The 23146-nt window shown below is 53.8% G+C and overlaps 9 protein-coding genes and 1 non-coding gene across 10 annotated transcripts; 6 read left to right on the top strand and 4 right to left on the bottom strand.

The window, feature by feature from the left end:
- Positions 1-125: 125 nt before the first annotated feature.
- Positions 126-2207, top strand: J4E90_001232 (uncharacterized protein; the record flags this gene model as incomplete). The annotated part of the gene is made up of 3 exons (XM_051430821.1): positions 126-415; positions 469-902; positions 955-2207. 3 exons carry the CDS (start codon positions 126-128, stop codon positions 2205-2207), a joined length of 1977 nt encoding a protein of 658 aa, XP_051296308.1.
- A 414-nt stretch (positions 2208-2621) lies between these two features.
- J4E90_001231 (uncharacterized protein) lies at positions 2622-3987 on the top strand (the record flags this gene model as incomplete). Its single annotated transcript, XM_051430820.1, has 3 exons — positions 2622-2757; positions 2810-3778; positions 3836-3987. 3 exons carry the CDS (start codon positions 2622-2624, stop codon positions 3985-3987), a joined length of 1257 nt encoding a protein of 418 aa, XP_051296307.1.
- Positions 3988-4080: 93 nt separating this feature from the next.
- Positions 4081-5298, bottom strand: J4E90_001230 (uncharacterized protein; the record flags this gene model as incomplete). The annotated part of the gene is made up of 1 exon (XM_051430819.1): positions 4081-5298. The coding sequence occupies one exon, from the start codon at positions 5296-5298 to the stop codon at positions 4081-4083; it is 1218 nt and encodes a 405-aa protein (XP_051296306.1).
- A 667-nt stretch (positions 5299-5965) lies between these two features.
- On the top strand, positions 5966-6739 carry J4E90_001229 (uncharacterized protein; the record flags this gene model as incomplete). The annotated part of the gene is made up of 1 exon (XM_051430818.1): positions 5966-6739. One exon carries the CDS (start codon positions 5966-5968, stop codon positions 6737-6739), a length of 774 nt encoding a protein of 257 aa, XP_051296305.1.
- A 302-nt stretch (positions 6740-7041) lies between these two features.
- Positions 7042-8808, bottom strand: J4E90_001228 (uncharacterized protein; the record flags this gene model as incomplete). The annotated part of the gene is made up of 1 exon (XM_051430817.1): positions 7042-8808. One exon carries the CDS (start codon positions 8806-8808, stop codon positions 7042-7044), a length of 1767 nt encoding a protein of 588 aa, XP_051296304.1.
- Positions 8809-10024: 1216 nt separating this feature from the next.
- Positions 10025-10145, top strand: J4E90_001227. The gene has a single exon. It is a non-coding gene; the product is annotated as a tRNA-Thr (tRNA).
- A 779-nt stretch (positions 10146-10924) lies between these two features.
- On the bottom strand, positions 10925-12294 carry J4E90_001226 (uncharacterized protein; the record flags this gene model as incomplete). Its single annotated transcript, XM_051430816.1, has 2 exons — positions 10925-12013; positions 12070-12294. 2 exons carry the CDS (start codon positions 12292-12294, stop codon positions 10925-10927), a joined length of 1314 nt encoding a protein of 437 aa, XP_051296303.1.
- A 1017-nt stretch (positions 12295-13311) lies between these two features.
- Positions 13312-15630, top strand: J4E90_001225 (uncharacterized protein; the record flags this gene model as incomplete). The annotated part of the gene is made up of 4 exons (XM_051430815.1): positions 13312-13762; positions 13812-14219; positions 14336-14912; positions 15129-15630. 4 exons carry the CDS (start codon positions 13312-13314, stop codon positions 15628-15630), a joined length of 1938 nt encoding a protein of 645 aa, XP_051296302.1.
- Positions 15631-17369: 1739 nt separating this feature from the next.
- J4E90_001224 (uncharacterized protein) lies at positions 17370-17738 on the top strand (the record flags this gene model as incomplete). The annotated part of the gene is made up of 2 exons (XM_051430814.1): positions 17370-17615; positions 17667-17738. The coding sequence occupies 2 exons, from the start codon at positions 17370-17372 to the stop codon at positions 17736-17738; spliced, it is 318 nt and encodes a 105-aa protein (XP_051296301.1).
- A 634-nt stretch (positions 17739-18372) lies between these two features.
- Positions 18373-20204, bottom strand: J4E90_001223 (uncharacterized protein; the record flags this gene model as incomplete). Its single annotated transcript, XM_051430813.1, has 2 exons — positions 18373-19302; positions 19356-20204. 2 exons carry the CDS (start codon positions 20202-20204, stop codon positions 18373-18375), a joined length of 1779 nt encoding a protein of 592 aa, XP_051296300.1.
- Positions 20205-23146: the final 2942 nt, after the last annotated feature.

Genomic DNA, 23146 nt, shown 5'->3' with positions numbered 1-23146 from the left:
CGGCGATCTGCAACGGCCGCTACTGGGGGACGGCTTTTATGCAAGGGCCCACCGTGTCGGACAAACCACAGGAACCCAGCCAGCTTCGCCCAAGCTACCCGGCTGCCTCCAGAGTCGCAGTCAAGATGGAGTCATCATTGAACAACGTGGCCCTGCGCCCATGGCCGGCCCCAAAGAAGGAGGAGCTGACGCAGGATGACCTGCTATTCAAGATCGAGCAGCTAGCGAGCGAACGCGGGCATTTGCGCAACATCACCGAACAGTCGCTACAGGAGGACATTGACGCGGGCAAAGATGTACCAGACGACGCTGCCGAGGGAGCCGATAACGCGAAGAAGGAAAAGGAAGTGCCTTCCCGGCAGGAGCAGCTAGAGAAGGTGTTCAAAGCCGGGCAGGAGATGTATAGTCATCTGGAGTACGTTTGAACGCGAACGCGCATAACGGAGGGTTAGTACTGACCAAAGATAGATGGGCCAAATTCGCTGCTACCAACGCGCTCGATCTCGTCTCCCTCATCCTCTCCCAAGACCCAAACAAACGCGCCCTCAACTTCTTCAGTCCGACGTTTCGAGAGCAGGGCCTAAACCAGGGCATACCACTCGGCTCTTTCGGCATGAGCAAGGAGAACCACGAACATCGCACTCGCAAGCCAGACGAGGTACAACGACTTCAAGATCTCGCGTCCAAACAAGAAATAGCTGCCCAGGGAGCACGCATGGGGGCGCTCGACTCTTCGGTAGACGAGATATTGAAGGCTGCGAAACATTTGGAGAAGGAGATACGCCGAGAGACAAAGTACTGGCATGAGATAGTGTCCGTCTCCGACAAGGGGTGGCCCATTCAGCGACTGCGCCAGAATGTACGCCATTCGCCCTTTGCCGTGCGTTATGGACTTCCCGAAGGTAAGGACTCGTCATTCGTCGCGTCACATCTATCAAGCTAACAACACCACAGCGAGTGGCCATTTCAAAGCGCGTGGCTTCGCTCCTCTTCAGATGGACAAGGACGGCAGCATCATTCTCGATCCGAGTCTCGCGCTCAAACCGAAGACATTCCGCGTGCGAATCAGTGTCGACGGTAAGATGACAGGCACATCACAACTCCCTCTCGACGGCGAAAACTCCGCTCAGTCTCTGGAAAAGTCTATACAACTTGCCCGTGATTCATTACTAGAGGAAGAGCTGTACTACGAAATGAGTCTCGAAACTCGGCAACTGCGAGCCTACGGTGTCGAATTTCGGGATTCTGTCATTCAGATAGACGTGCCTAGCACGGGCAATGCATCGCAAGATCGAAAGCTGCTCATCGATTGCATACCCCGGGACGATCCTATAGCGAGCACCCAAGGGCATGAGTACGATTGGCTGGCTCGCAACATCGCCGAGGCGCTCCGACTGCTCCTAGCGCACGAGCACAGCATGCGTCTCTATCGAAGATCGCAGCTTCCACCTCCATTGACAGGCCAAAAGCGGGATAAGCCTCCTCCACCTTTGCTGCGTACGCTTCTTGCGGTATCCAATCACATTGCAGGTGTCGACTCGCTTTACGTCTATCTTGGTCTCGTCGCCAAAACACTGAACAACGCAGGCCTTGATGCGAGTCTGGAGACCACACGTGAGACGTCTTGGGCGACCCTTTCGGAGAGTTTGAAGACGACGCCAAAGAAAGGCATGTCCGCCACCGACCAGCTGCTTGAAATCTTCATGAAGCCTTTCGATGGAAAAGCGACTTTGACCATACCCACCCCGAATGGCACACAGCCAGAGAGTCTGGTCGTCGTTACACGCACAATCATCGGTCAACCGACGTTTGGCACAGAGCACAAGCTGACCCTTCCATCCACTCTGAGTTCCGATCTTGGCTTGTTCCAGCAGCATAAATTTGCCACCGTCGAGGAGCTGAAGTCGTATCTAGACTGGATCCTGTCCCTACATATTGCGCATAGACTTTTGAAGAGTGAGTATGCCTCGCGCGCGCAGACGAGAACTCAGAATCCACGGCTCTCGATTCGTCAAAGCAAGGAAACCAAGAAAGGCACCAAGTCTACAAGAGACATCAGAGTTGACTTCAACAATGGAGAGCTAAAGGTAACTATGCTGGCGGTTGACGCAACATCGGAAGCAGAAGACGGTGAGCACTCGCATACTTGGAGTGAGACAGGCGACAATGCTTCTCTGAAAGAAGTCATCAAAGAGTGGGTTGGTTAGACAACGTTGGAAGGAAAAGTAGTAAACGTACATCCGTAAGGGATCATGTCAGATCAGGCGGAACTGTTACCATCTGCAACGTGCATTACATGGCGCCAATGGCGTTGCATCACACCTGCACCCAGCAAAAGCGGGGTGAGCCGCCGAGAGACTTGGCCACAAGCGGATAGCTTCCCTACGTGCAGCCTCAAATCCACGTCAGATCGTCCCGAGGTCAATAGCTCCTCAATTTTATCCTGGTACCTGACATGTTCATGACGTTGAAGACTAAGAATGCCGAGCCGCAAACTGACGTTCAGGTACCTGTGAGGTAATGTTTACAGTTCGCGCTTGCATAGTCGAAGCTATATAAACCGTGATGTCAAGCATCATGCTGCCCTCTTTTTCCGCCATGAGATTGTCGTTGTGTCCAACATGCTATCTCTTTCAGTATTGACGTTGAGCGCTCTGCTCCCTGCGCTATCCAGCGCACAACGCATTCGTTCTGACCCCGGTGTTGCCGGCCCACCTCTTGAAATTGTCCATCTCTACAACGATCAATGGCCTACCGGTACAAACACACCGTAGCATTCTCACAAACACACAACTAACATGAGTCCCAGGTATCACCGTCTCAAAAGGCGGTCGTAAATTCTCAAACTACCCAGCAGGTCTTGATCCCAACAACACCAACACAGGCACCAACAACAGACATGCCGTAGCAGAGCTCACCTCCAACGGCACCGAAACACCGTACCCAAGCGTAGAAATCAACAACCCACCAAACGGTGCCATCAACTACACGACCACCCCACCAACAGGCGCAAACTACCAGGACTACCTCATCGGCGTCCAAAGCGTCGTCCTCGATCCCCTCGACCGACTCTGGATCCTGGACACAGGCCGCGCATTAACCGAAGAAGGCACCCTCGTTCTGGCATCCCCTGGCGGTCCCAAGCTCATCGGCGTAGACATTGAATCCGACACGGTCATTCAAACTATCGTTTTCCCACCCACAGTCGCATACCCAGACTCGTATCTCAACGACGTACGCTTCGACCTGCGTCCTCACATCACCGATTCTGGCAAGGGCGTCGCTTACATCACCGACTCCTCATCCGAGGGCCGCAATGGAATCGTCATTGTAGACCTAGGCACAGGCGAGAGCTGGCGCCACCTCGACGGCGCACAAGAGTCAAGAGCGGAGCGTGGATTCGTGCCATACGTCTGGGGCGAACCGAAATACTACATCCCCGGTCCTGGTCTACCACTTACCACCGTTCCGCTAGGCAGCGACGGTATCGCCTTGTCTGCTGATGGGGAACACCTGTACTTTGGTCCTGTTGGTGGACGCACTCTCTACAGTATTCCCACGGAACGTCTGCGGGACCGCAGTCAGGCGTCTGAGCTCTTGGCGCTGGGTGCGGTGAATAACCGGGGTGAGAGGGGTGTGAGCGATGGGTTTGAGACGGATACGAATGGGTTCATCTATGCGGGGAATATGGAACAGAATGAGATTGGGTTCCATAATCCGAAGAATGCGTCTATGACGTTGTTTGTGAGGGACCCGAGGATTAGTTGGGTTGATACTAGTAAGTCTTCATTTCATTGAGCTAGATATGTCTGGATGAGAAACTGACTTGTTACAGTGTCCGTTGGAAGCGATGGGTATCTTTACTTCACCGACAACCAGCTTGCTTTCAGTTCGTCGTTCTATCCTGGTACGGACGATAGAGTGAGACCCTTCGTGCTGTTTAGGGCGCCTTTGCCTAACAACGGATCGAGAGTGTTCTTGCAGTAGAGCCTCGGTGGACAGTGCTATAGTCTCACGATTCGGCAATTGAACGTATGTACATATATCATAGATCGTATACAACTTTGAGCATTACAAAGTCTACGTCTTACCAAACACGAAAATTCCCTTGCCGTCCCTGTAACCCTCCAGAGTATCCTTGACCTTGCCTATCAGCTCGTCGCCCTTGGTATCCCACTCCCACTTGATCTCGTCAACAGGCATATCTTTGAACTCGCCCTTGCGCGTCATATCCAGTACATCAGCAACGGTCTTCTGCTTCTCCTCGGGATGCTTCTCCGCCCACCTGCTTACCCAAAAGCCGTGGAAGTGGATGTCCTTGAAGATGAGCATCGACGCGGGAATAGTCAAAGGCTGCTTCGACATGGCGCCGTAGGTAACGAAGTGCGAAGAGGAAGAAAGTAGTTTAGCCATTGCGGTAGCTGCTTTGCCGTTCACGCAGTTCAAGGCCAAACGGATGGGAGCGCGACCGCCATTCGTCCATTCTTTGGCTTGGTCCTTGATACCCTGCGATTGCAATTCTGCATCCGTGATGACGACGTCTGCGCCCAGCTCTTGGAGTTCCTTCTTCATGGCCTCTTCCTTGCTCTTGTCTTCCCGGCTACGAATCACGTTGATGCTCTTGTAACCCCACTTCTTGCCTAGTTGAATAGCGGCACGTCCGACACCTGAGTTTGCTCCATTCTGTATGAACCACTCGCCTTCCGAGAGCGTTGTGAAGTCGCGAAGCATGCGGTATGCTGTGCATGGGTTTATGGATACGGTGCCGGCTTGAATCGCGGTAATACCTTCGCGCATATGGTCGTCGAGCTTGACTACGTCGTTCGTGGTGGCGCTTGCGTGTGTTCGCCATGTACCGAAGCCAGGCCCTTTCATGAAGACCCAGTCGCCCTTCTTGAAGCCTTCCTTCTTGACTCCTTCGCCCAATGCTATTATCTCCGCCACTCCTTCATTTCCAGCGACAGCGATTGGGTTGGGTGTGCCCAGGTTAGTGGTGAAGGTCGGCTTCGAAGGGTATACACCTTGGATCTGGTTGATGTCGGCGGGATTGATGGGCGAAGCGAGGAAGCGCAATGTCATAAAGTTGCTATGCGGTGGCGAGATGGAATGGCCGTGAAGGGAAAGCACAGCGGGAGGCTCGCCATATTCGGAGAATGTGAGGGCTTTGGCTTGCTCGTAGCCGTATGCGGAGATGTAGCGGCGCTGCGGAAGTCGCGATGCGGCCGGGGCTAGGTGTCGTGTGCGGCGCAGACATGACTGCGCTAATCGCGGAGACGGCGAGATGAGTTTGGTAGCCATTGTGAGTGGCGTCGACACTATAGAAGTGATGTGAATTGGAAGCCTGCGGAGCTCATGGAAGATGTTTTGGAAAGACGGAGCTATGACGTTTGCTAAAGCCGAGGTTTGGTGGAGCAATGGAGCTCTTAACACGCATCACTTTCGACAGTACATACAGTGGATGTCTGTAACAACTCTTGATGCGTGAATATTTTGACAGGATGGATTCACATTCTACATGCTAAGGTAGCGCGGGTTCCGAGTCTCGCCTTCAGCCCAAGTCTCTAGATGCCAGATGGGCTACGATCCACTGTTTCTCCTAAGCTCGCAAGAATACTCGCATCAGGAAATGGGCAACAATGCGCCACAGCCTGCGCCATAAACTACGTACGAAGAAGCAATGGTAGACATTCACATGCAAGACGGCCCAAGAGGCGCTTCGTGAAGGTTCCCGCCAGCTGTGGGCATCTAGACGCCACTAGCACCGCCCCGCGTACGTCATCGGCCATGCGTGTTGCTAGGCTGCGCCCTCCTTGAACTGGCAGGTTGCTGCATACCCCTCTTGCTACAAATAGACCCTTTCGCCAACACACCCTATCCACTGCATCACTCAAAGACTCACAACACCCCTCAACCACTATACCACTACATTCAAACTCCTCTCAAAACCCCTCACACACACATCAACATGGCTGCCACCGTCAACGTCGAGAACATCTCCACAAAGACCAGCGAGGATGAGATCAAGAGCTTCTTCTCCTTCTGCGGAAAGATCCAGTCGCTCAGCGTAAAGCCCTCAGGCGACGACACCCAGTCTGCCTCGGTCACCTTTGAGAAGGCTGCCGCCGCAAAGACCGCCCTCCTCCTCGACAACACACAGCTCGGCCACAACTCGGTCCAGGTCACGTCCGCTAAGAGCATCGACGAGATTGCCGGCGAGAAGTCTGCGTCCGCCGACGACGCCAAGGACGGCGACCACCACATCGAGCAAGAGCAGAAGCCCCGCGCACGCATCATCGCTGAGTACCTCGCCCACGGCTATGCCATCTCCGACACGGCCATCGAGAAGGCCCTCGCGGCGGACAAGCAGAACGGCTACAGCACCAAGTTCATGAACGTCCTCAACAACTTCGACCAGAAGACCCAGGCTACACAGAAGGCGCAGGTCGTCGACCAGAAGTTGGGCATAACAAACAAGGGCTACGCTGCCTTCAACATGATGACCAGCTACTTCGACAAGGCTGCTTCCACCCCCACCGGACAGAAGCTCCGTGCTTTCTACGAGCAGGGAAACAAGACCGTCATGGACGTCCATAACGAGGCTAGGCATTTGGCCGACCTTAAGAAGCAGAAGCCTGCCAGCGAGGGCGGCGTCGCTACTGAGAGCAGCGAGAAGCCCGCCGAGGGTAGCAACGAGAAGAGCGGCGAGTCCTACGCCGCCGCCGCTGCCCCCACGTCCTAGATACGAACACCTTAAGTGCTCACGGCGGAGGACTGGAACGGCATTTCTTTCGATTCAACGATTCCCACTTGGTTTACAGTCTGTATGAATACTTGCGCATGATACCGATGACGGCACGAGCACGGAGTTTGGAATAAGATGGTTCAGCAACCTACGAAAACACAATTCTATCTAGTAACCATTGATCTTGGACCCTGTATTATCGCGTAGTGATGGTGCTCTATTACGATCTTTTCTCGAAAAACGATATAAACAAGCATGCAGAAAACAAAAAGACCAAAGCCAGTGTTCCTCCTATCCCTCTAATATCCCCACTCTCCACTATCCAACAAGCTCTGGCTAGCCACAAAGCTGAACCCTCCAAACGGATTGCTAGAGGCCTGGCTCTCAAACATCAAGTCGTCAAACTTCTTCGTCAGAACAGGACTCAGCGGCAGGTCGGTGAAGTCCTGGGCAAAGTTCTCTGCCAACTCCGGATCTGTAATGAGTGGCTGGATCGGCGGCTCCAACTCCCTCGCTTCCAACTTCTTCCAGTCGATCTTGCGGAAAAACCTATGTTTCTTGATATTAGGCAAATCCTTGGCCATGTTGAAACCTAGCCGCTTCTTGGGGTCTTTGCGGAGGAGGCGAGTGAGAAGGTCCTTGGCGTCGGCGCTGAGGTAGTAGGGCAGTGCGAGTTTCTGCTTTACAATCTTTTCCTGGATCTTGGCGTTGTTGTTACCGGTGAATGGAGGAGCGCCAGTGAGAAGATCGAAGCCGAGTGCGCCCAAGGACCACCAGTCGACTGCCGCGCCGTACTCGTGACCTTGAACCACTTCCGGAGCCATGTATTCTACGGTACCGAGGATGGAGCGGCAGGGGCTGTCTTCATCAAGACTGACTTTGCTGAGGCCAAAGTCGGTAAGGAGCAGGTGGCCCTCGGAGTCTAGGAGGCAGTTCTCGGGCTTTAGGTCGCGGTAGATGACGCCGACTGTGCGGTGAAGGTGGTCGAGCGCAAGCACCATTTCAGCCATGTAGAAAGCGGCCACGTCCTCGGAGAACATGCGCTCAGCTGCGAGGTGGTGGAACAGCTCGCCGCCTTGAGCATACTCCAGAATGAGGTACAGCTTCTCCTGGTCCTGGAAGGCGTAGTAGAAGTTGACGATGAAGGGGTGTCGGTTCACGCTCTCCAGGACGTTTCTCTCCGTCTTGGTCTGTTCGATGAGCTTCTTATGCACGGTGATGGAAGCCTTCTTGAACTGCTTTTGCGCGAACAGGCGGCCTGTCGCGCGCTGCCTGACCAGCAAGACGGTGCCGTAGCTGCCCTTGCCCAAACACATCAACGGTTCAAAGTCCTCGGCTGTCATCTTGCGCGCCATCCCGCTGTTCAACATGGTCGAAGTCTTGGAGAGCGTGTCGATGCTGAAATCTTCTGCGTTGAGGTCGATCTCGTAGCTCTCCATCTCCGTACGGTCACTGTCACTTTCGCGGCCAGACATGCTAGTGTTGCTCGACAACTGCGATGTGACCCTGCTCATAGCGACACCCTTTCCCGGGGAATCCTTCATGGGTGAATCGCTCCTTGGGCCTAGGTTCAGCGCCTCCAGCTGGGCTTTGAGGTTGCTGATGCCTCCTGCAGTGGATTGGGGTCTAAGCGCTGGGCTGCTGGTGACGCTGGGAAGTCCAGAGCGCACAGGTCCGAAGCGCGGTGTAGTGGCCAGAGAGTAGTCCGACTCCTCCCCACCAGACGTGACTGGAGTGTGAAAGCCCCGGGTGACGCTTGTAGCTTGTAGTCCTGCTTTCAGACCCTTCTTTTTCTTCTTCTTGTTCTTCTGGGCCTTCTTGAACACGGCGTCGAAATCCAATTTGTCTGGTCCCTGCTGCTTGCCCTCGGGGCCGGGCTGCACTGCGCGCTGTGGCATAGGGCTCACGATGTTGATCGGCGGGGTTCCTACGTGGAGGGGCGCTTTGGGCGGGCTCATGTCCATGAGTCCCGAAGCGAACATGTCGTCTTCGGGCAGGCCAGGCTCAAGGTTTCGCGGCGCGTTGGCCGGAAGTTGGGCATCGTTCTGGTCAAATGCGAAAACCATGGTAACGGTAGTGAGGGGTAATGCGATAAAGAGTTGTCACTCTCCAAGCTGCGCCCGTATTCTGGTCAAGTCAGCATTTGCACACGCTTTGGAGAGGAGTTCGCGCACATCCAACGCCTGTCTTGGGCAAACCAATATTACAGTCCGCCGCGAGGGTTCACGGCGGAACTCCTACCCCTAGCCGGACCAGCGATGCGAAGGAGGCGTCCGTCTTGTTCAGGCCTGAGCTCAGTGCGGTGTAGGGGAAGAAAGAGCCAACTGCGGTAAGCTGAGCGGTGGGTAGGAAAGCGGTCGCGGCGAAGGAAGCAGAGCCCATAGATGGTTGTAGTGGAATATTGGGAATGGTAATGGTCGGAGCCAGGATTCGGGGCCTGGCAGTAAATCTGTCTAGTGGAAGTGTCGCGGTGTTGGGAGAAGTCGTGTTTGAAGGGGTTTTGGCAGAAAGGAACGCGATCAGCGGGAGAGGCTCAATCGCCAGCTTCTTAATTTGGTGCCTTGGCGGGCTCGCGGTGGCATGTGAATGAGCTTGCGCTTAACTGGTCATCCGCCCCAGATCCACCTCCACACAAACTCGGAGATCCACCCCGTGCTTTCATTTACATCATATTTGCATGTCTTGCTAATGTCATGCGCTTGCGTCGCTGATGCGATCGTGTTGATGTCGTTCGCTGCCACGCGCGCTGGCAGTGAAACTGCGATCGCGTCTCATTCGACAAAGACAGCGCGACGCTGATCCAACGCGACTCTCTTCGCGAACGAGTCTACGTGGCAAGGGTATCTATTCGCTGCTGTGAAGTAACTCCGACTATGATCATCGCGAAATGAAGCTACCAGCAGTAGCCCTGAGTGAGAGCTAGCGTGTTCCTCCTTTGTCAAACGTGCCTATAGAACAACAAAGCGCGACGCTTGACGGATAGGGGGCGCCACGAGACGTACACGACCTTGAACTGCTATATCTCGCGCCCATCGCCCTGCTCAGTAGAAAGACTTATTCGCGCCCCTCAGGTGTTGCCTCTTTCTGAAATATGTGACTTCCCCACCCGAAGCTAAGCGAGTGCGGCTGCTGTGGGTTTGATGTTCCGACGGCCGACACAAAGAAAGAGCGCAAGTGCTCCCACTACTACTGCGTTTATTCCAGCCCGTTCTGACCTGAATAGAAAGAGCGCAGAAGAAAACGCCTTACATATACTCCTCAATTTCAAAAATTTCCATCGTCGCCTTCCTAGCTCAGTGGTAGAGCGCGTCACTAGTAACGCTAGACTCGATTCGAGTGGAGCTAGTCCCGATTAGGACGTCACGTGATGACGAGGTCGTCAGTTCAATTCTGGCGGAAGGCATTCTTCTTTTTTGCCAAAAATGAACCCTTTTTTCTGCTAGAATCCATGCGAAGAGCGCGTAGAAGCAGTCACAATTTTTTTTAGATGGTGCTGCGAGAAGAAGACCGCTGTTTTGGCGGGTTGGAACAGAATATTGCAGTTGGTAGGTAGAACGGCTGCACGAGCGCCTGCCATCTGGACCCTGGTTAATCTATTCCCGAAACACACCTTCAGGAAGCTTGCTGATAACATAGACGTTGACCTCGGCATGCCCTGCGCCCTGTTGGGGTGACTTGTACATCCATTGTCCTTGTTGTCATCTGATACAAGGCTCTAGGTGTCGCTTCTGTCGTCGACACTGTCATGGGGTTGTGTGGCTCTTCGCTAATAAGTTTTGTAGTGATTGTCTGAGTACTACAGGATAGCGACTGTACCAGAGTTCGCGACAGCCCTGCCCCGCAGCCCACACGCAGCCATGCGTTCTTGATCGCACAAGTCGTCCATGCCTCTGTCCGTACAACCTACATTCAGCATAACAAACAGGATATCGGGACGCATGCGCGCGATCAAGGACGACACCCCCATGCAAAACTACAAGTTCCTCTCCTCCTTCCGGCCCTTCAACACCCAGTTTAAAATCTGAGCGCCTCAACACTACCACACGGAGAGCCTTGTGCAGCAGCACAGCCTTACACATCTATTTCACAACGCAAACGAAACCCAGAATACTAGAAGCATGCAGGTATTACTAAATTAACAGTGTTCTCGAAGACGCGTACGCTTGAAGAGCGCCCGGTTCACTACTCCCTTGGCGATAGCAGGTTAACCCTCTGTTCCTCCTCCTCGTCTTCCTCTCCGTCTTCCTCCTCGTATTGCGCCTCCTCGTGGTCCTCCTCCTCATCGCCCATCTCATAGTCAGGAGTCTTGGTAGACAGAGGCTTGCCCTTGAGTAGACCGACATTCTTCCTTGCCCCTACCAACACGCTCTTTGCCGACGCCAGCGACCCTCCTCGTCCGACCGGCCAGCTTGCCAAGATTTCTCTGTAGGCAGCGAGCAAGACAGCTCTCGCCGCCCTCTTCTTGCCGAGCTCGGGGTTCTTCGTAATGTACTTTCTCCCAAATGCTCTGAGTGTTACCCTCTCATCCTTGTCAAAGTCCACCGGGTACAACAACGAGTCGGAAGGTGGCGGGGGGGATTTCGAACTCCATGCGTCGAGAGCGCGATTGACCTCGTTTGAGAGGGCGTCTAGCTCAGCTGAGACTGCAGCCTCTTGGTGGCTCGCGCTGGTGTCCCCCGACTCTTCTGCGTCCTCTTGGCTCTCGACAAGCGTGAAGTGTAGACCGGCGAGGAAGGATCCAAGGTAGGCCGGGGCAGTGATCGGGTGCTTGCGGAGTACAACAGCTAACCGACCGAAATTATCGAGATGGCTGTGTGTCGGAATGATGGAGTCCCGAGCCGTGATGAGGATGGAGATGGGCTCAACCAACGGAGAAATTCTGGTCGTCAAGTCTTCGCTGTCCTGCTTCTGCACCGCGACAGCACTCAGCGGAGACCCCAAGGCGTTGAGACAGGCCAGTATGGGTGTTGACACCTGCACTGCATCTGTCACAAACAGACGCGAGAGCATACCTGGCATCGTGCCCTGGGTATCGTCAATGGTCTTGTCGCCAACCTCTTCGCTCTCTTCCGTTCGCGTGGCACGCTTCACGCGCTTTGTAGCCGTTCGCTGTGGTGCTTCGGTATCATCGCTGGTCTTGTCGCCGATCTCTTCGCCCCTTCCTGCTTGCTTTGCACGCTTCACGCGCTTTGGTGCCGCTGACTGTGGCGCCGCTGCTGAGCGCTTCGCTGAGGGTGTTGTAGGAGTGTTCGTTGCAGGCAACTCGGCGGACTGCAAGGAAGGTCAGTTAGCGGACGAGGAGTAGATGCAGCGATGCAAGATCATACTCTTCTGAGATACTCGCAGTACCGACTCCTTAGATCGGGTACGTTTCTAGTGAGTCGTACTTGGTCCTTGGACCTGGGGATGGTGGCGTTCAGTTCAACGAGGAATTGCTTCATGTTGCCCTTCGTCCCCAGAGCATTGAAGGCTTCCAGCTTCTCCTCGAAATCATCGCTGCTGCTCTCGAGCGCCTCGTCCTGCGCCAGTGTCTGAACGGGATGTTTAGACATTGGAGTAGGACGGGAAGGCGCGGAATATGCGAAGTAAGATCTGATATAGTGCTTTGCGGGAACGTAACGCGGCGAAAGACAAAAAACAGAGAATCAAAGCCCGTGATAAAGATAGAATTATGGAGGCGCCGAAATGAGGTTTAAGATGCCGGCCTGTACACGCGCAGCGTGTGGAAGGATTAGCAGGCGCGTAGCAGCAGGAGAAGGAGAAGAGAAGTGAAAGGGAAGACGCGGAGCAGACGAAGAAGACACGCGAGCGATACGGAAGATTGGCAGAAGAAGCGAATGGGGAGAAGATGCCGCGAGGTGAGGTAGGATGCAGTGCCTCGCACCTTCCCAACCCACGCGACAAGCAAACCTCACCTACACAAACACTGCACTCACCATTCTCCACCGCTAGTCCTCCGTAGCCTTCATCCTCGTTTTCTCGGCGTTTGACTGTACCTTCCCATCGACAGCACCTGCGACCCCGAGCCTATACATCGAATACTTCTACCTCCCCGCTTGCCACTGCCGACTCACTGTCTGCCGACCGACTACAACGCGATGCCATTGATTACCCCACCCCAGCCCCCTTCAGCTAGGATGGCCGCGCGATTGGCTGCACTGAGCGATGACCAGAAAGAGAATCTCAAAGCCACATCGGCGCGATCCCGCTTCTGTGACCATCAATCACCTGGTACAATTGCGCGTCGAAAGCAAGCCCGCAGCAATTACTCTCAGTACTGCCAAACGATCTACGAGATTAACGACGAGGAAACGATGTACAGAAGCGAGACCCTCATTGGGTACGTCTGTGGCTTCCTCGAATGCACGGCGATGGTGTCGGAGGGTAGACTCTCTGACAAAGTCGAGGCAAGTCACATCCAAATCCCACACCAGATAGAGGCTAACACCTCCCAGGCGAGGTCCCTTTGGCAGCTAAAAAGTGCACTCCAATTTTGGATCGATACGTATACGCACAACTTCCGATCCATCGAGACCGACTACCACTCCCGTGTGTCGGGACACATCCATATGGTCGCCGTCGAACAAGGACTATTGACAAGAAGCCGAGAGCGAAATGAACTCGGCGAGCTCGAGCTGGGTCTGATGTATGCCAGGGTCATGACACTCCAAGAGAGTGTGCTGCAAACGAAGCAGCACTATATCGCATGGGTGGTAGCATACATCACCGCCGCCCGTCCAGGCTCGATTACGGTCAGCAAGGGCTACCAGCAGGGTGCTCCCCGCGGCGGCGCTATGAGCGACAGCATACCCACGCGCACTGAGGCTCATACACTCCAGTGGTCCGACGTAAAGTTCGAGAGGTTCGAACAAAACTACTCTTGCCTGGTAACGTTTCGCTTCAACAAAGGACACCAGGACCCGCACCGACAGAGCAGCCGGGACGGCTCCAGAGAGTTCTTTTTTGCCCCCAAACAAGAGCGCCTCCACTTAGACATCAGTGCCCTCCTGTTTGCGGAAGGTAAGTCGTGGACGTTCGAGAATCAGGTTCATACACTGACCTTCCATAGCGTATACTCGCGGCCTGTTCGTTCACCCGCTAGACGTTCTGCTGACCAACGACGCTATTCGTTTCCCTGTAACCAGAGGAGAAGTCGCCAGGCAGGCAGTCTTCGTCGCGGCTAATACGAAGGGCCAACTCATACCAGATCAAGAAATGCGACAAGTCGCCCTAAACAAACACCTACAGGACTTCAGCCTCGCCGTCGGGATCCTTTGTTACTTTTCTATGTATTCGTTCCGACGACAGGCGGCGCAGGAAGCGAAGAGCGAGTATTCAAGCGAGGACGCAATGGCGCTACTCGGCCACCGCGCGAGCAACCCAGATACTCTCCGCCATTACGACAAGCATGGCTTCGACCGAAGGGACATGACTTCATTCAGGCTGGGTGGCGTGCAACTCGAAGATGCATCCATACGTAAATTCTTCTCGCCCTCCAATCGACTCGTAAGCACTTTCTCTTTCCAGTATAATTTGCCCACTCAAGAGAGCCCTCTCACGCACACAACTGTTGTATGTTCGCTAATCTCGCAGAACTGCAGTGGATCAAGGACGCATCGTCCGGAGTACCAGGCAGATCTCTAAAGCAAGAGGTCCACGCACGCGTACGCCAGATGATCATCTTAGACCCTGAGTACAAGAAATTCGAGGCCGACCTACACGGCATCCTAAGCCAAATCCACCACAAGCTGCAAGAGTGCAACCTCATCTTGCCCGAAGAAGTATACAGCATCGAGAGCCGCAACATCGGCAAGTGCGAAAAGATGATGGGGGGTATCGAGGAGGCCGCGATCATGGAACTCAGGGGAAAGTTGGACGAACGTATCGTTCTGCGGAAATTTGCCCGTGTGGCTGTCACTCAGCGCACCAAGGAAGCCCTTCGCAAGAGCATCGAGAGCACATCGGCGGAGAGAGGAAGGATGGGGCAGTATGTGAACGAGATGGACATTAAAGGAGCAGAAGATGACGAATACGTGGAAATCGTCATCGAGCTCGTCGGCTGGCAATGCACGGATCAGTCTGTACGAGCAGCTCATTTAAGAAAAGCGCCGAATAGGTCTGCAGACTACATCAAGACAAAGACTTGCAAAGTAGGTGACCTAATCTCAACGTAGGCTCCAGGGTGTTCAGCTTTTCTTAGGTTGGCGTGCGAGGGAGGGCCGTGTAGAGATGGGACGGGGGTGTCAACCTGCGCTTCCTATCAGCATGTGCTGAGAATGTAAGACGACTATACTTACGGGGGGAAGAGCCGATCTACCTGGGGCCATTTCTTGACGCCTCGGGTTCGATCCGAAGAGGTGATCGTCCGGCTGAGTGGTCCACGCAGATCCATAGTCGAAAAGTTCATCTGCGTCACCAAGCACGACACAAAAACCATCGCCACTATGCTCGTAGACCGCATGAGCAAACTGAATGTCATCCGCTCAGTAGGCTTCCCCCGCTACGTTCATCGAGCAATACCAGATTCATCGCGACATCCTGCTGCATCACTTCCAAACCTTCCGATGGAACTCCTCCTTTGGTTTATCGACAATAATGGTGTATCCTCTTGCGACATCCGGTTTCTCCGCCTTACTTGCAAGGAGGTGAAACTGAAATGCCGTAACAGGTTCTATGACACCATCGAAAAGTCTACTGTATTCTTGCAGCTAGACGCTGGGTTTCCTGCTCGCGCACTGGCGTTGGCAAAGTACCAGGAGTGGAGTGACAACATCACGTCCGTCCACCTCGAGGTCCCACGAAACAAGTTCTTCTACGCATCAGAACAGGTGTATTGGAATGGAGGATGGGACATGAACACCACAAAGGACAATTTCGCCGATATGTGACTGAAACTATGACTGGTTTGTCCATAGATCGCTCTACACGTGCAGACCCACTTCAATACAGCTGAACATAAGAGGGTCAAGGGCGCATAGCTGTATCGTGGGGCTCTAGTAGAGCGATTTTGCCACTCGTCTCAGTTGAAGGACTGTATTCTCTGGATGCTGAGATCTCTGCATTTCCGAGATCATCTCTATCCGACCGCGTTAGGCAGATGCTGACTAGAAGAAAGGTGTGTGCTTTCGTATTCTCGCATGCGATCTGCTTACTTATTTGTGGACCGAGCGCTTGAAGTCAGCTTCTTACACCTTGTTGACTAGGGTACAGAGTCTAATGAACTATAGCATGTGCGCGACGAGCCGAACACGTGGGGCTGCTCATTCTGCGAGTACCACGTTAACCTAGGGAAAACCTGAACAGGTCTGGAGCCTACATCGACGTTAGGCCACCTACTTTGTAGGTTTTCTTCTTAATGTAGCCTCTAGGGTGTTCCGTTTTTCCCTTGTATGAGGTGGTACAGTAGTTCTGACTCCTCAAAGACTAGGTAGAGACTGCCCGCTCTTCCACATGCTGAGGTGACATCGGGACTTGCCATTCTCCACTAATGGTTCAGATAGATCTACACGCCTCTTCCCTTACGTGCTCACCAAGATCTAGGCCGAGAATAAGATAATGTAGCCTGGCACCTTGGTTCAAGACATGCAACGTGAATGTCGATCGAAGAAAGGATTTACCTTCCACTCTACTAATAGAAAGCTACCAACAGCGAAGTCGCATTCTATACGAGCACTCTGCAGAAATAACGCGACGATGTAGTCTGTCTTGATGGGATCGGCATTCGAATTAGAGTCACGGCAGAGGCTGAAGGCGCTGCGGGTACCTACCTAGGTAGGTGCTGGCTGCATGAAAGTGCTGGCTGCATGAGAGCCAAGATAACTAAGCAGCCCATCTTCTTTTGACCGCCTGGTGCTGGCAAATGGCTTCAATCAGTGGTCAGCCAGCATGTGCGGTCAACCTTACTGCGGCCGCTTTCGGTAGCAAATTCCCCAGCCACAACCGTTTCGGGGTAAGTAGCGCCTCCCCCGCAGGCCGATGTAAGACATACGATGTGCTGGAGAAGAAGTTAGTAAGTGTCTGACCGGGCCAGCCCTAATAATATAGCCATATTAACTGTCGTGTAACCTAGGACGATCTTCACTACATTGATCCCGCCAAGGTCCTTGAAATCATCACGACGACGAATCATCATAGTAGTTCTATTCTGCGGATACCATATGCCGGTTACTGCATGCACATAGTCATCGCCCAGAACACTGTCTTTGTGTCTCGACGCCCGAACACCTCCAAGCCTTATGCGATCAGCTTACCACCACCGTCATTGCCAGTCGACAAACACCGTGTGCACCTCATGAATGTCAGTCAAGCTCTGCGGTGAGTAGTCGCAGAACGCTGAGTGGGCAGAATGACGGCCAGTTATGTGGTAATAGCCTCAGGAAGGCTCTCAACCCCGAGACAGTAACCCAGTTCGGGACAGTGATAACTTTGTGTGCGTTCGAGAGGACTGGGAGAGTTGACCGGTAGATGTCAGCGGTGATAGAGAGAGAAAGAGGACCATGTGAGGACAAGAAAGTATAAAGGATGGCCAGAAGTCGACCTGAAAGAACTCACCAAGCTTCAACATCACAACATCATTACCTTCACTACATTACCAGCCTTTCGCTCAACACCTCCTCAAACCATCAACATGCGTTTCTCCACCATCACTATCGCCGCCCTTGCTGGCCTCGCTGCCGCCGCTCCCAACGAGATCGCCAAGCGCGAGAGCCAACAGATGACCAGTGCCATTCAGTTCGCTGCCCAGCAAGCCGACTGCAGCATCTTCGACTGCGCTGCTGTTATCGGTGCCGCTTTCTGCATTGCAGCAGGTGTTGCAACCGGACCCGCTGGCGTTGCCGCAGTCGTCGCCTGTGTTTCCGGTGGTGCTCCTTCGGTATTTCCTCCCATTGTCTTTCCATTTCCCACTCCCACTGACTTGACTCAGCTCTGCGGCTGCGCTGGGTGCGTCGATGCTCTCGGTGACTTCTTGACTGAGAACGGCCTTTGCCCCGAGTAAACGATGATAGCTGACATTCTGATGCCCATTTCGGGTTGGGGAATGGACGAAAATGGAGTGTTCGGAGGGACATGGTCCATCAACATTAGACCTGCAGTGTCTGGTGTAGACTGGGATGACGGCTCTCACGAGCGACTTGCATGTATCTCCTTGGTGGTAGTTTAAACACACTCGCTCCTCAATGAAATCGCTGGCCAGCTCAAATATTCTCAGTGCCTTCGGTGCAGAAACCAGTGATGTGGCAGTAAGCCGACATTATTACACATCTTGCGATAAGCTCGTCTTGAATGGCCGAATGAGGGACTCCATGAAAGATGCTGAATGTTTAATATGTATTGATCATTTTTGTGCTTTTTTATGCTTCGATAATGCGAATCTCTACATCTACCCCTCGTCCCCAGCCTACTCGCAACACCTGATATACAGGTTCGTGCAGTGGTTTTGATCTCATAAAGTACAAAAGCTGCATTGTACGAGAACACGGTTATGGACGTGGAATCGCTCCTTTTTTGACCTCGTCATGTCATTGATAGGCTTGACGCCGCCCTATGTTGATACAAATGTACAGATCGTGCCCTCATGTGGGCGCATTACTTCTAACGGAACAGAAAGGGAAAGTCACCAGTTGGTTAACTTAGTTGCAGGTACCGAAAGTACCCTGGCAGCCAGCACCGCAGTGACCGGTGGTGCTTCCACACCAACCGTACTGGGAGCAGCAGTTTCCGAAAGAAGAGCCAGAGCATGTGAAGCCAGAGGTTCCAGCGCATGATCCGTCAGTAGATGCCTTCTTGGTGGGCGCAGCAGCGGCCTTGGTGGTTGTGGTAGCGGCCTGCTTAGTGGCGGATGCTCCAGTGCCAGTGCAGGTACCGAAGGCGGAGTTGCAGCCAGTGGAGCAGTGGTCAGTAGTGCTTCCGCACCAGCCGTACTGGGAGCAGCAGTTACCGAAGGATGAGCCAGCGCAGGTGAAACCAGAAGTACCGCCGCATGAGCCGTCAGTGGAGACCTTGCCAGCGGCAGAAGCGACAGGGGCCTTGGAGGTAGTAGCCTTGGTAGGCGTGGCAGCCTTAGTGGTGGTGGTGGTGGTAGGGGCAACACCGTTGCTGCCGCAGTTACCGAAGCCAGATTGGCAGCCAGTTCCGCAGTAGGCCGAAGTGGTACCGCAGTAACCGGCAGCGCTGCAGCAGTTACCGAAGGTAGATCCCAAGCAGGTGTATCCCTTGGTACCACCGCAAGTAGCATCGGGGGTAACCTGCTTGGTTCCAGTGGCAGCGGGAGCACCGGCAGAAGTGGCGGGGTTGGGCGCGTTGCCAGAGCCGGCACCACCAGCAGTGCGGTACCAGTTCTCCTTGGGGTCACCAAGGCAGTCACCAACAGTAACGGCCTTGTATCCGAGCTGAGTGAGGGTGGAGAGCATGTACTCGGTCAGGTTCATGGCAGTCTGCTCATGGATATCGTGACCAATCTCGAGCCACTGGTTGCTGGCGGCGGGACCGCTGGTGACGTTGCTCAGGAAAACATCCTTGGAGTATTGGATGAGGGTGGTGCTGTCGTGTTCGTAATCATCCTGTTTGTGATATTAGCAATTGAACCCTTTCAAGAGATCAAGGAAGTGCATACGGTATCAAGGTTGAAGTATGTGACGTGGTAACCGAGGTCAGCCATGTCTTTCTCGCATCCTGACTCAGCAGTGCAGCTGGAGTACGGGGGACGCATGTAGGTGGGGATCTTGCCGACGATGTTGCGAAGAGCCATCTCGTTCTTGATCATCTGGTTGTAACGGTCCTGCTGGGAGACGGCGCTCAGGTCCAAGTGGGTCCAGGTGTGAGAAGCAAGCTGATGGCCCTCAGAGTCCATCCGCTTGAGAACACTGCTGAACTCGGGAGTGATGTCAATCTGTCCCTTGTTGATGTTGTTTCCAGTGATGAAGAAAGTAGCCTTGGCGTTGTAGGAAGCCATGACATCGAGAATGTGGCTGGTGAAGACCTTTTGTGGGCCGTCGTCGTAGGTGATGGCAACTGTGCCGGGCGTGGTGCAGCCGTAGATACCAGCGCCACCGTACTCGACATTGCCGACCTTGGTACGGGCGATGGAAGAGGTGTTGGTGCCACCTGGGGTGGCGTTCTCGGGGCAGCCAGAGCCGTGCTCGTAATCGCATCCAGGAGAGTAGCAGTAGTCATCTTCTGTGCCACAGTAGCCAGCACCTGAGCAGCATTGGCCAGCGGGACAGTTGCCGACACCCGCACCACACTGGCGGTCGTCCTGACGGGCCACGACCTTGTTCTTACCCTGAGTCTTGGGTTGCAGAAGCTCGTTAACACCGGTGAATCGAGCTCCAGTGCGAGAAAGTAGGTCGCGGGCCCGGAGGTCCCTCGGGTTCAAGCCAATGATGTTGGGCAAACCGGCGCCATGGGCGTTGACGAGAGGAGTGATGGCTGCAACGGCAGCGAGAGCCGCGGAGTAGTGCATGTTGTAAGAATGCGGTCGGTTCGAATTACGGAATTAAAGTTGTTCTGATAATCGGATTAAGAGATGAGCGAGTGGATAGTGGTGGTCAACAACGACGACACACTGAAGGACCTTGGACCGGAACGAAAGACGGATCACAAGAAGGTAAGATTAGGACTTCGAACAGAAGGTACCAAGAAAAGTCATCACGGCATGCGGGTAGAATCATCTTATGAAGGGTAAGAATGATCGACGGTTAGCCAGCAATCCCCGTAAAGGCCTGGTGCTAAGGTTGACTCGCGTTACGACTAGCGCTCTCGACTCTTGCCTGCAGATGCCGGTCAGCGTAGAAAAGAAAGCTTGGTGTGCCGCGGGCCCCTGGCACTGGCAGATTCAAGCTCTCGACCCGCGGCGCCGGCTTCGCTTCGGGCGGACATGATGCGCGATTGGGAGCTCTCCTCATGGGTTGTTGGTGGCACGCGCTCCTTTGCCATGCAGGAACCGCATTGCTGTCACGTCGTGGAGCGAAAATAGAACGTGATTGTTGATCCGAGCCGTTTGAAACGTGTTTTGCCATCAGTGCCATCCGAAATGTTATTCCTGAACGCCTCTGACGTGACGGCTGTCGACCGGTAATTGCTCGAAACATCGAGTGATTCAAGCAGCCGGTCTCCACTGCCGCCTGTCACTATCCAGTTGCTTGGCGCATATCGTTTTCGCGCGGTCGCTGTTCAACATGTCGCGATGATGTTGCTGTGAGACGCTAGAAAATTATCACTTAGCTGTTGGAGGACCCCGCGGGCGAGGCGATGTGACGTCTTCCATCGGTCTGACGGTCTGACGGTGCCGCACTCAGTAGACGGCCCTTCAGCCATGGCGTTGAGCCACGAAAGCATCGACCTTCACTGGCGCATTGGCAACAGCTGCCGAGCACGCCCAACCGACGGTTACATCTCTTGGAGAGAGCTTATTCGGGTTAAGAGATCCACCCCGCATCACCAACAAGCCATCGTGTAAGCAGTCGTTTGAGTCCGAGTCTCTGTCGCACAGCCATGCAATTGCATGAAGATTCGTCCGCGAAAGGTAGCATGATGCGCAATTCCGCTGCGGTGGAGGATGTCTCTTCTGGCCCTTCTGGCCCAGGTACCTACCCGCACTTCCGAGGAAAATTGGAGTCAAGTGGGCTTCCGATGGCTCAAGATGAGCCAATCACGTGCGCCGTCAAGCGAGGCCCATCTAAGCGCTCCCACCCTCAGCACTATACAGCATGCTTGCTTCCGCCAACACACGTCTCGATTTATCAATACTCATCACGAACCACTACCGCTTACCGGCGCAGAAATTTCATGCCACATGATGGTGGCGTGCAGCACGCAACCACTGTTGCAAGCCGCGCAGGATACAGAAACTCTTGCGACAATGCAATTGGATTCAAGGGGCACGGGAAGACCTCGTATCCCTCTTCGTTTTCATGCAGCTAACCACTCGCACGTCTGATTCAGGCAGCAACTCCAAAACCTCCACTCCACCATGGCATGCAGAAATGGAGCTGTATATGCCTCGGGAATATCGCAAGGAATAAAGACCGAGTCTATTTTAATATATTGCTTTTCTGTTATGAGACAAGCTTTTGCTGTGATGACTAGGTTCTTCAGCCTCGTCCCGATCGCTTGACTCGACGAAACGAGATTGCGATAGACAAACCCTTCTCGTGCGGAGGAGTAAGCAACAGCACGACCGATTCTTAGCAAATCTTAGGCCTACTGCATTCAACGGCTGCGATGATCGTTTGTGGCCAGTACGGTGTACTGCGACAGGTAGACTACCGGTCGCGAATCGAAAACTTCCACTTCCCGACGCCGCGCGAGCTGGGATCTCGAGAATCACTTTCGACCCTTGTTCGACTCATACAATCACTGTACTCCACCTCAGAGCTAGTAATCTACCCTGCCAAAATGGCAACAATCGGATAACACGGTTGACTACCTGAACAGTCAATATTGACTGCCGTTTTGTATACTTTTTCTCCTCTTACGTCCGATCAAGCATCCTCAAGGGGCGATTGAGCCAAGCAAACTATGTGGAGAAGCAAGGCGTCCACCACCCGTATCGCTTCTCTTGCTAAGCAAGAACAAGCACCCGCTCCATCCCATGGCACTTAGCGCATGCCGTATTTCCGCAAGTACTCGTATTGCAGGATGAGCATGACGGCTGGAGCTTTGGAAAGTCAACCTGCATGACGCTTCAGGGGTCAGAGTCCGACTGAGCATCTGACGTGCTAGGAGACACCTTCCTTTTCTCTCCACTAACATAGATGCTTTCTTCCGCCAGCGCCTCCTTCTGTCGTACGATGTCTGAACTATTAGGCGATAGGTCGAACCAAACATTGCTCTATGCCCATAAGCAAGCATCGGTAACCTGCGCGAACGGCACACTTGGTTGTCGCACAGAGGGTTGGCACCCCGCTGCTGATCAGTCGCAGATCCTCGACGACGGGTACCTGCACGAAAAAGCGATGATCAGTATTCCAAATGTAGATCATTGTAACGTCCAGCCGAGATCGAGATACGACGAGGAAGAAGAGAGCGGAAATCGTTTACCTGGATTCACTATGGCTGTTTGACCGACTTTTGCGCCTCCAAACAAAATTTCGTGGCGACCATCTCGCTTCAGAACGCACTCCAAGTCGAGCATGCGAGGAAAGTCTGACGAAAAGTACGACACGATGCTCACAATCTACAACGCTTCCGTCCCAGACAGATACAGTTCTATGCGCATACTTCATCCTCGACTGGTACAGGCGAGTTGGATGTGTTTCTCTACACCTCGAATGCTAGGCTGTGAGATCACTGAAAACGAAGAAGGATCTGGTTGCCAGAACCTCCACTTTTCCGGACCTTTCCACTCCCCACAACACCGATAGCCCGGTTCGATCAGGCGAACGAGCCAACTCTACGCAGAAG

This window comes from Alternaria incomplexa (genome assembly GCF_024043165.1).
Source record: "Alternaria incomplexa strain BMP 0042 chromosome Unknown scaffold_1, whole genome shotgun sequence".
In the NCBI taxonomy this organism is placed as follows: Eukaryota; Fungi; Ascomycota; class Dothideomycetes; order Pleosporales; family Pleosporaceae; genus Alternaria; species Alternaria incomplexa.
This window is presented reverse-complemented; position numbering and strand designations above follow the sequence as displayed.